This window comes from Onthophagus taurus, chromosome 11 (assembly GCF_036711975.1).
Source record: "Onthophagus taurus isolate NC chromosome 11, IU_Otau_3.0, whole genome shotgun sequence".
Taxonomy (NCBI): domain Eukaryota; kingdom Metazoa; phylum Arthropoda; class Insecta; order Coleoptera; family Scarabaeidae; genus Onthophagus; species Onthophagus taurus.
In genome coordinates, this window is record NC_091976.1 from 407,861 (window position 1) to 420,257 (window position 12,397).

Genomic DNA, 12,397 nt, shown 5'->3' on the forward strand with positions numbered 1-12,397 from the left:
ACATCTTTTGCAAAGAAATTCCTCAATATAGAATCTTAAAATTTGATGCAGTCTAACCTCAAACATTCTCTTTTATTAACTTTTATTTTTATAACTGTTAACCTTCCAGTACACGCGCTTACACAGTTACACGTGGCGGACTATGAGTCCGCAATTACCAACAGCAAAAGTACGCATGCAAAAGATTGCATTAATTACAAGTTATTAAACTTAAAATTTTTTATTTACTTTTTGTATTAAGTCCAAATAATTTAAATCATTTGCATCATAACAATTAACTTAACACTATCACTAGAATTATTTATTTATTTAATTTGCCCAAAAAGAAATATACATATAAAGTATATACATATCATATATATATATATATAGGGTACAGCATAGCTGATTACTAGAAAACTAGAAAACCAAAAATAAATACATATATATCAAAGTAATAACCAACAAAATAAAAATAATTATAAATAAAAATAATTAAACTTAACATTTTAATTCTTGTTCCTATTAGATTTCAACTGAAAAACATCTGAAAAGCAATTATAAATTGTAGGTGCTCTGTACGCAAAGCTACCACAAAATTTAGCAGATTTATGTTTGGGAATCGTCAACAACTTCGTTTGTCTTAGATTAACATTATGTATTTGCGATCTTGGTACTAAGATACAATATAAATAATAAGGCAATTTGTAAAATATTACATTGTATAACATAACAGCTAGCAAGAGTGTACATCTAGGTTCCATTTTTAAGATAGAAAATCTTATGTAATAGGGGGTAACATGTTCTCTACGATCAATCGAGTATGAAAACCTAAGTCCGCTGTTCTGAAGTATTTGAATACGATTTTTTAAAGTAGCTGATAGAAAATTGTAGTAAACGTTACTACAGTAATCAAGTTGACTTAGAATTAAGGAGTTAACAAGTCTCCATTTCAATTGTGGTGACAACAATGACTTAAATTTATATAACGATTTTAACTTATAGTAGCACACACCAATTTTATTATTTACATGTTCCGCAAAATTAAGATTACTGTCGACAGTAAGACCTAAGTTGTTGGTCGATTCAGAGAACGCTAAGACAGTTCCATTGAGGTGTATAGGAACCGATAAATTATCGATTGCTCTTCTGCGAATGTTGGCCGACCCGACACACATACATATAGTTTTTTTCGCGTTAAGAATTAACCCGTTAACAGAACACCACTTACAAATATTCTTTAAATCAGAGTTAAGCAAGCGCACCGTGTCATCAACACTGATAATATCACAAGAGATGTAAATCTGCGCATCATCCGCGTATTGATGAACCGAACAGCTCGTCACTACATTTGGCATGTCTGCCGTAAATAAGTTGAATAATATAGGACGCAAAACACTTCCCTGTGGAACACCTTGCTTGACTAGGATACCGCTAGATATATTACCATTAATCTTTGTATGTTGAGATCTGTTCACAAGATATGACTGGAACCAATGTACAACGTCTTCTTTACATCCATAACGGACTAGCTTGGCTATTAGAAGCTGATGATTGATGATATCAAAAGCCTTACTAAAGTCCAGGAATACAACGAAGGTAACTCTTGAGGCATCAATGGCACAGCACCAGTCGTTCACAATTTTAGTTAACGCGGTCGTTGTGCTATACTTCTCCCGAAATCCAGATTGGCATCGTGGGAGTAAATTAGTATGATTCAGGTGATGTACTAGCTGTGAAGCAACAATCTTCTCTAATATTTTAGATAAGATAGGTAACACACTAATCGGTCGTAGGTCTCCTAGTGACGTAGCATGGCTCACTTTAGGTAGAGGTGTTACTAGAGCGATCTTCCATTGTTTCGGATAAACTCCGTATATTAGTGAGAAGTTCATTATGTGAGTGATTTCTTGGAGGCAGTACTCCAATACAAGTTTTATCATTTTCAGATCGATTGCATCCAAACCACAAGCATTTGATTTTATCGTGCTAAGCTTATTTTTGATGTCTGTGTCGTTCACCACATCGAAACCAAAACAGTCGTTGCCACCCAAAATATATGGTTCATTAGAATCAAGGTTGTGCAACGACAAAAAAGGTGAAGGAATAATATTAGCGAAATAATCATTTATTAGCTCTGGATCTTTAAGTGATTCGTCGATTGTCTTGGTGTTCTTTGAGTGCACCTGATTGGTGTGCAGTAAGTGCCACAATTTTGAGGGATTATTGACGTTACTATTTATCTCTGCCTCAAAAAAAACTTTCTTTTCGTTACGTATTGCCAAAGTGACATAGTTTCTGATATCGGTATAGTACCTTCTGTGGTTGCTACTACCAGTACGCGAAAACTTTTGGTAAGCTTTTTGTTTTAATTTGGTCATCTCTTTGATCGTAGGGGTAATGTATGGACGTGATTTTCGAACAGTGAAATCCTTCACTGGGGCATGCGCATTGAACAAAGAGATTATTAATTCATTTAGAATTGTAACCTTGACATCAATGTCCTCCGTCAGATACACATCACCCCATGGTAGATGGGATGCATGCATTAGAAACATTAGGGTTAAACAGTGCGTTTCTTGAAAAAGTGTTTGACGTTTTGGATGTTATGTTACAACCTTCATCAGAAACAAGTTCGAAGTGACAAAATTGGTTAGTTTAGATAATTAATAATCGTTTAACATAACATAATTACTGTCTAGTTGTTTTTGTCAAACCCTTGTGGAGATGGCTGCGTTGAGAAGACTACCCAGTCTTCTTCCCGATTCATGTTGTTCCTATGTCGATGAATCTTTATCGCCTCTTATCTCTTGTCATCGATTAGAAATGTCCGGTTCTTGCTAACACCTTAGTGTCCCCGCCTTTGTGGCAATGTTCGGCGACTGCCGATTGCTGGATCTTATTCTGACTCCGTCACGTCTGAATTCATAAGGAATAAGGCTGATAAAACAGGCTGGTGCAGTACTTACCGTCTCTTCTCCCTGTTTGCGTTGTTTGGTGGCTCGCTGGATATCCATTATAGTGCAATCGTTCTTCTAGAGTACATTTTGTAGAAATCCTTTTTCTTTCTTTAAATTCTTTTTGTCGCATATTCTTTTTGCCCGTTGGAACAAGATTTGGATCACTGATTCCGTTGTGGATGGTGATGGGACGAAGCTTGTAGTGTATCTACAAGTTCGTGTGTTTCTTCTTCCGCTATACTTCCAGTTCTATATCCCCATCTGTCTTCTTAGTGACCAAAATTCAGCTTCAGTTTCCATGGTAAATTTAATCATAGGGTACAAGTTGAGGTGTTCTAGGAATTCCTGTGGTCGCTCTTTACAATTTTGTCAGATCACCAAAATCTCCACGTAATGGAGCCATAGCTTTAGTTTGCACTGATTCTTTCCTTAAGGCTTCTTCTTTAGATATCTTCATGTAAAAGTTGGCGATTACTGGTATCCAAGGTAATCCCATGGCTGCCCCATCGCATTGCTCACAGAATTCTCCCTTTCAGCTAAAATATGTCGATGCTTATCATCGACATACTTCAGCTCTACTAGTCCTGGAACATACTTCGGTAAGCCCTCCGGGATGAGTATCGCCGAAGACCATCCACGACATCTTTGACTAGTACTCTGGTAAATAGAGATCCTGGGGATCTAACTTCATACTTTTGAGTGATTTCACAATATGCGTAGAATTTCTAACATACGAATCTGTTTAATCTGTAAATTCAGACAAAATCTTGGCAAGGTGTTTCACCAGTTGATACGTTGGAGAATTTTTGGCACTGATAATAGGGCGTAGCGGGACATGAATTTATTGGGATACAGGTACTGTACCAGTTACTGGAATTTCTGTAAATTCCACAAATTCTATCGTTTTTCTTATTTTTTCTCTGTTGCGTCCTTGATTTTCTTATAGGTTGCTAGAATTAAAAGGCTCGTCATCTTGTCGTCGTATTCTTTCCTATCTATGACTACGATTGCATTCCCTTTGTTTGCTGGTAGGACAGTCGTGTCTGTTTCTTCTCTTTCTAATTCCCAAAGAGATCATTTTATTTAATACAAAAAAAGAGATTCCCCCTAATATTCAAAGTGTGTCAGTTTACTTACTAAACCTATGTAATTGTCATTATAATCAATTATTATTATAAACCATTGAGTATGTTAAATATGATATATAAAAATAATTGGAGAAATACTATCTTTTTGTTTATAAGTGCTTATTTAGGTGTTTAGAAACAATCTTTAAAATATAAAATAAGACGTAATGCATTTTGACAGATTTTTTCAACCTTGCGTTAACGCAAGATAGGAACTAACTCCATAGTAAACAACAATTGGTGATAATCTTTAACACAATGTGAATGTAAAGGAATTTTGTATTTAATGCATATAAATACCGTCATGTGTTGACTTACCTTGCTTGCAGCGTCGTCTCCAGTTTTCATTGTTTCTTTGATTTATGTGTCTCATATTATCCTATCTGAATATTCTGATCTAAAATCCAAGTGTCAATCAATGTGAATCCAAGTCTGTACATTGTCCAAGTATTTACTATGGCGAGGATTGTCATTCTTCGGTACCACACTTGTTTTCTTTTTTTCAGATAGCCTTGCATGTTTTTAATGAACAATTCAACATTCTACTCTCGTGCTGTGCCGGTATCCCATCTTCGCCGAATGACGACCGAAGTATGGTACCATTTCCTGCTCATGTATAAATGTTGTCACAAAAAAACATACATCAAGAAATTCTTGTTCAAAAGGGTAATCAGTGGTCGTGTAACAAATTTATCATTCTTATCCAACTAATCATTGTCTGCTAAATGTATATTTTTTTTATTTCAGAGAATTTGTAGGACGCCTTTATCTTCATCGGAATATCAATAAAGTTTTATTTGTGGAAGTGTGTGACAGCTGCTGGAAATTACGAGTATTAGACATAAAAAACTTCTAAATTGTATAAAGTCTTGAAAATGATCCCGTATCGGTGAGGTTATAAGCTGCCCGTCGCTGCGATGTCTTTCACCATCTATTACCAGAACGTAGCTCATTTATGGTCGTATGTTAATAGCTGGAAATGTACTTGTGACGGTATTCCAGGTCTGATGGAGTACGACGGCGTGTTAACGGAGGGCAGGTAGAACATATCGGAACTGTTCTCCAAATATTTTTTTTCCGTTTATAGAGACGGAAATCTTGACGATCAACCTTCCATTAGCAGTTCTTTCTTGTGTTCCGTCCTTGCTTCTCACTACAGGATGTTACAGATCTCCTGAGTCTAATTGACCCTACATTAGGCCCAGGTCCAGATGGTTTGCCTGGTAGGCTTATTGCCAGTTGTGCGGAGGAACTACTTATACCACATTTTCAGTCTCTCATTGAAAGTATCTATTTTTGCTATGGAATGGAAAAAAGTATTTATAATACCAATTTTCAAGTCTGGTAAAAAACACTTGGTCACTAATTATCGTCCGATTTCACTTCTCCCTATTGTTTCAAAGGTCTTTGAAAAACTAATGTATAACCACTTATACCATTGCATTCACCTACAAATCATTCATCAACAGCATGGTCGTCCATTTCCTACGTGGACGGTCTCTAGAAACAAACTTGGTTGAATTCGCTGATTATGTTCAGAAGTCTATGAATGACGATCTCCATGTTGATACTATTTATACGGACTTTAGTAAGGCCTTCGACAAAATACATCACAAAACTGTTTTGGAATATCTTAATAAATTTAACGTACCGAATAGCTTACTATTATGGTTAGCGTCTTTTATTTCTGGTAGATACGAAGCAGTGAAGGTTGACAATTATGTTTCCCATTTTACGTCTGTTACGTCGGGCATACCTCAGGGCAGTCATCTTGGAAACTATTTGTTTCTGAATTATGGTAAGTGCTATTAAATTACATTTAGTAGAAAGAGATATTCTAAAAATTTTCGGTATCGCTTGGGAGTTAATTATGTGAATACTACTTCTCAAATTAGAGACCTTGGTGTTGTTCTTGACTCAAAACTCCTTTTCTGTATCCACATGGATGCGGTTTTATCGGTTCAGCGTTGCTTCTAAAGTTCTAACGGTTAGGTTTTATTATTCGTGTATTCCGCTCTTTCACCAATATGCGGAGCATCGTTTCATTCGTTTCCTTGTATACGGCGTACATCGGTAACGTTTTGAATTTTGCCTCAGTTGTTTGGAATCCCTCGTACGTCGGGTATGTGGATCGAAATGAGGCTTTGCAGAGGAGGTTTTTGAGCGCTGCTTGGTTTTTGGCATCACTTCATTGAAGGTTCATCGCTGTGTATTTGATATGATGTTCTTACTTATACAGATTGGTCTGCGGTTTGTTTGATTCCATGGTGCTCCTGCGGGATGTTCGCCTTAATGTACCGTCTTATACCACTCGAGTGATTGCTCTCTTCAAGCTACCTGCCTCTAATTCTGCTGCATATGTTACCGGCCAAACCTACCAAATACACGACAGCGAAATTCTTTTGCATTGCAAAGTGTCATTTCGCTATCTTGTATCAAAAATAACTATTAATATTCTATTACAAAAAATTATGGACAATTTTAATAAAATTATACCTGCAATAATGTTTTTGAAGTACGCCATGTTTGGTGCCAACTTTGTAAAGACGCTCATCAGTCTTTTGAAGTATTACTCCAATTACGTCTCGAAGGTCACCTCTGCCTTTGTCTACATCTGGAATAGGTATGGTTACGTTGTCTCCAATGTTAGCTGGTGGATGGGATTTGTCAATTTTTCTAGCATTTTGAATGTCGTTTGTGTCAATTTTCACAATGTTATCATCATCACTGTCTTCGTACTGTTCAGTATTGCTGTCATCTTCCATTGCTTTCTTTAGGTCATCTTCATCCTGAATATTATTTATGATTTTTTGAGGCAACGAGGAAGTAGAAAGTCCTACTCTAGGTTCGATTATGTCAAAGTGGTAAGCTCGACTTTTCATGAATTGGACATACCTTATTCCTTCCGACCACTTCGTCGAATAGTTGTCCTTTAACCAAGTACTTATCATATTTGCAATGTCTTGGTTGACACGTTCAACAGAACCCTGACTTTGGCTGTGCCTTGGTTTTCCATGCACAATTTTCAGTTCTGACCAAAGATTTGCGAGTTCACTTATAACATTATTGACAAATTCTCTGCCATTATCAGATTGAAGAATGCACGGCGCCTCTACAGTTAGGAATATTGAACTAAAATTAGAACTAACACTAGAAACTTTCGGGTTTTGCCGTGCGTCTTTTAAGAAAAGATTTGACGTTTCGGATACCATGCTGCAACCTTCTTCAGAAACTGGCTCGATGTGAAACGAAATCACCTTATCAGTGAAACTTCGAACCAGTTTCTGAAGAAGGTTGCAACATGGCATACGAAACGTCAAATCTTTTCTTAAAAGACGCACGGCAAAACCCAAAAGTTTCTAGTGTTAGTTCTAGTTTTAGTTCAATTAACACCGGCCGTGAAAGACTTCGTATTTAAGTTACTTTACTGCACTTTGCCAATTCCCTTCGTTTTTTCTTTTAATTTCTAATTTTATTATCTTTATTATTTTTACTTTGTTTATTCATTTTTCTATTTATTTATAGGTTGTTACCTTGTTTTCTCTTGCTGTCATGGGCTCGTTTGGATGTGCTTTTTTCACATGAAATTCGATCATTTAAACGTTCGTTCGTTGCCCGCTCATTTTCCAGCTATTAGGGATCAGATTGTTGATGGAGACTTTGATATATTTGCTATCACTGAAACTTGGATTTATACGGATGCAGACGTTTCGACATATTCTGTCAACGGCTATCGTTGCTTCTTTGTTAGTCGATCTCGCTTTCATAATCACTCCAACGCCGGTGGCAAGAGATATCTCCTGTTATCGAGCATCTTTGGCTTAAACTTGTCAATGCTCCTGTTACCATGGTTGTTGCCGTTGTTTACCGGCCTCACAATGGCCTTAGCGAGTTTCTCTCTCGTTTCGAGGATGTTCTATCTTCTCTTGCTCCAACATCAGAAGAACTTGTTTGCATGGGTGATTTTAACATTAATGGCTTAGATATAAGTGGCTGCTATGGCAGTCGGTTCATTCCTACTATTGAACAATTTAGTCTTCAACAAATTATCTCAAGCCCAACTCGTGTAACCGTCTCCTCCGCCACATTGATTGACTTTGTGATTTTAAATGTAGATGCTTCTGTTCTTGAATCGGGTGTGACAACTATACATAACATTGCTGATCATTCACTTGTGTTTGTTACCTTATCTTTTGATTTGCATCGTTCTACAATTGAAAGCATTACTTAGAGAGACTTCAGAAACTTTAACGCTGAAATTTTTCTGGGTCAGCTGAGTGCACTTCCTTGGCAGGAACTTTTGCAGCTGTCGAATATTAACGATAAAGTTGACTTTTTTAATTATCATATCATTAACCTTTTTAATCTTTATGCACCTATCAAGACATCAGTTCTACATAAGCAATACCGCCCTTGGGTTACGGACAACATTAAACTTCTTATGAGATTGAGAGATACGTAATAAGATCCTAAGGATAAGTTCAAATCCTCCAATTCACCATCTGATTTTACTTACTACAAACAACTACGTAACTTCACCAATATTGCACTCCAACATGAAAAGAAAGCCTTTTTATCGCACGTATTCAGGCATAATAATTCAAAAAAACTATGGGGTGCCTTCAGATCTTTGGGAGTTTATAAAAATAAAACGAGTGGCATTCCTAGTAACATTGGCGATGCCGATTCTATTAACAATTTTTTTCTATCCTCTCAAAATAACAGCCCTGGTGATGCAGATCTTATACAATTCTATAATTGTAATATACTGCCTCAGGTATCTGGTAGGCTGTACTTTTCGCTTGCCTCTAAAGAGGAACTCTTTCGTACGTTACAATCTATTAAAACTAATGCAGTTGGGTGTGATGGTATTAGCGTAAAAATGTTGTTGTTGTGTTGCCCTGTTATTGTTCCATATTTGTGTCATATTATAAACTGTTGTCTGGAATTTGGGGTTTATCCCGACCAATGGAAAACTGCATTGGTTTCACCAATTTCAAAAAACAAGAATCCAAATGCATTGGTTGATTTACGGCCTATTAGTATTTTAAATGTTACCTCGAAGGTTTTGGAGAGGATTGTGGCGGCGAGAATTTGGGGCCATCTTAATGAATTTAATATATTACCAGCCAATCAGTCTGGATTTCGCCCTGGTTTCAGCTGTACCGACGATGTCTTGCGTGGGGTGGATGAGAGGAGTGTCACTGCACTTGTTTTGATCGACTTTTCTAAGGCTTTTGACACGATTCATCATTTAACACTTCTAGCAATTCTTCATTATATTGGCCTCTCTCCGATAGCTGTTGATTTCTTTAAAAATTATTTTTTACATCGCTCTCAGATTGTTAAATTTCAGGATGCTCTATCGGAGAGAGGCCTTATTACTTCTGGAGTGCCTCAAGGATCGATTTTGGGACCTATACTGTATCTTATTTACACGATTAATCTGTGTTCTAACCTAAAGCACTGTAAAACTTATATGTATGCTGACGACACACAAGTATACTTTCGCTTTAGTAGGGATAACATAGGTGAGTCGCAATCTCTAATGAATTCTGACTTGAAGTTACTAGTTGACAACGCCAAACGCCATTGTTTATCTATTAATGCTTCTAAATCGTCTGTCATTATTTTCGGAACCGGTGCTTCCGCGGATGAGGCTAGGCAATCCTTGAACATTCTTGTTAACGATGAACAACTAAACTTTACGCACGTTGCCCGTAATTTAGGTATTGCCATGGACTCTGATTTGAGATTTAATGGGCATGTCAGTAATCTCCTTCAAAGAGCCTACTCGACCCTTAAGCTTTTGTATTCAAGTAAAAACTTACTGCATCAACAATTAAGAATTCATTTATGCGAGTCACTTGTGTTATCCATTTTTAATTATGGGGATGCTCTGTACCACTCTTGCATCGATGCTGCGAATAGATGTCGTATTCAGAGGGTGCAGAATTCTTGCCTTCGCTTTATCTATGGTATCAGAGGACGTGAGAGAATTTCTCATACGCTCGGTTGGCTGAATATGTCATGACGTAAAATACTACACTCCGCTTGTCTGTATCATAAAATCCTTACTTATAAAACCCCTCCTTATTTACACAACAAAATTTGCTATCGGACAGATATTCATAATATAAATGTTAGGCACCGTTACACGTTAACAATACGGAAGCATCGGCTCGAACTGTTCAAGAGAGCCTTTTCCTACTGTGTGCCTAGCATTTATAACAATATCCCACTTACTATAAAGCTGGAGAATGTGCGTGGTTTCAGAAACAAATTAAAAATTGAACTGTGAAGACAGCAGGAGGAAGCGGGCAATCATTAGGCATATCAAGCATTTTATGAACCTTGAAACCTTTGAATTGGCGTTGCACTTGGGGTGGGTGGTGGGATGGGTTTTAGATATAATTTCATTTAATACTTCCGAGGGCCAATGAAAAACAGTTTGCGCTTTCGCTAATTGACTTGGCCCTCTTTAACTCCAATGATGGTTTATTAGTGTTATTATTAGTTTATATACTTTCCTTTGTCATTTGATTTTTTTTGTATTACTCTTCTTTTTTCAATGTATTACATGGGGTTAATAAATATTATATATTATTATTATTATTATTGTAATGCACACACTTTTTATGATCAATAGAATGTAAACAAGGACTAAATTCAGGGTTTAACACCTATAAGATTAACTGCTGTGTATGGTAAATGGAAAAGAGTCTCAATGCTAGATTTAAAGAACATTTTAGGAACATGTAAGGAATTGTAAACATAAAATAAATATTGTCATTAACAAAACATTAAATAAACCTACAAATAAAGTTTAAAACCTTACAAATACATAAAGGTTTTTACACCTACAAACATTATAACCATAAATTTTTTACGAATAGTTCATTAAAATAGTTTGCAAATCTTTGTCATAAACTTAAACAAGTTTAGCTCTGTTTTAAATTAAATTGATTAAGTTAAAATGTTAGATTTTAGAGGTTTCAAACTTTTAATTTTACAAATTAAAAGACAAAACAAAAATTCTTTAGGATCAAATAAAAATCTCAATTAAAAAACATCATAATTTATTAATAAATAATCAATGTTCACATCAAATCAAACAAAATCTCATTCATCCAACTCGTAAAAAAAACGGTTGTCTTAAATACACTCTGACACCTTAAACATCGGTCCATGTCCGGGAACGATATAATCAGCAAATCTTAAAATTTCCTTCCTATGCTTTTCTTGTAACTCTTCATTGTCACTTCCAGCATCTTTCCAAATTTGCGGATTTCTTATATCACGCTGATTCTCAAATAAATCCCCTGTTATTGCTATTATTCCTCTACTAACCGTCGAGACTATAACAGAAACATCTTGCATCGTGTGACCGGGAGTTCCAATAACTTTTATCCCTTGACATATTTCGTAGGGACTTCCAGAGTTAAAATCAAATTCTTTATAAGAATCCCTTTGTGATATGTTGTATCCCACGATGTGTTGAGCCATTGGAAATAAATAATTACAACCGATGTGATCGGAATGCCCGTGGGTACAAATAACGAATTTGATGTCGTTACATGTTAAATCGTGCTCTTTTAAAGCCATTTTTATTCTCTCGCCATCCCAAGCTGTCATCGTATCAACAATAATATTCACTTGAGCTTTGATTAACGTGCATGTACAATTCGCTTGAAGGACATCCTGGAATTTTCTCGAGTAACCCTCGAAAAGAACCACCACTTCTGGGTCAACGAACATTTTGAAATCTCGTTTTCTGTTTAGGTTTTAGATGCACTACTGTTTATAAATAAATGGGGGCCCCGCTCGGCCGTCAGCTGACGTGCATTTTTGGAAAATTGGTTGCATAACTGGGCAGTTACATCATGGTTAAAATTGTTGTTTCAAAACTGTTTTTGGAGATTGTAGATATAAAAAGATAAATTATTTTTTTATTGAATAATAAATGTCTTCTTGTTTTTTTTGTAGTAATTAAGAAAAGGATTGCAAGTAAATAATTGTATAAAATATTCAAATTGAGAATAAATCTTTATCAATTAGATTATGTTGCAGGGTTTTGACGTTTCACAACTATGTTTTCACCCTTCTCTATCAGGACGCCAACAATGTTTGATTGGTTTTTATCAAAGAAATTGTATATATAGAAGCCGCATCGCCTATGTTCGCCTATATACCGGTTTGAAGCCAACGCAAGAGCATTTGTTTGGAAACAAAATTGACCTTGGTCCTAGCGACAGTGGCGTGTACTATTTAGATCATAGATAACTTATATAGATGTGATATTTACGTAAAATTTTTGTACACAGCACCAGC

The 12,397-nt window shown here is 36.1% G+C and overlaps 1 protein-coding gene across 1 annotated transcript; it reads right to left on the reverse strand.

Moving 5' to 3' along the window:
* Positions 1-11,128: 11,128 nt before the first annotated feature.
* LOC111416870 (metallo-beta-lactamase domain-containing protein 1) lies at positions 11,129-12,038 on the reverse strand. The gene has a single exon (XM_023048974.2). The coding sequence runs from the start codon at positions 11,822-11,824 to the stop codon at positions 11,222-11,224; it is 603 nt and encodes a 200-aa protein (XP_022904742.2). The 5' UTR covers positions 11,825-12,038; the 3' UTR covers positions 11,129-11,221.
* Positions 12,039-12,397: the final 359 nt, after the last annotated feature.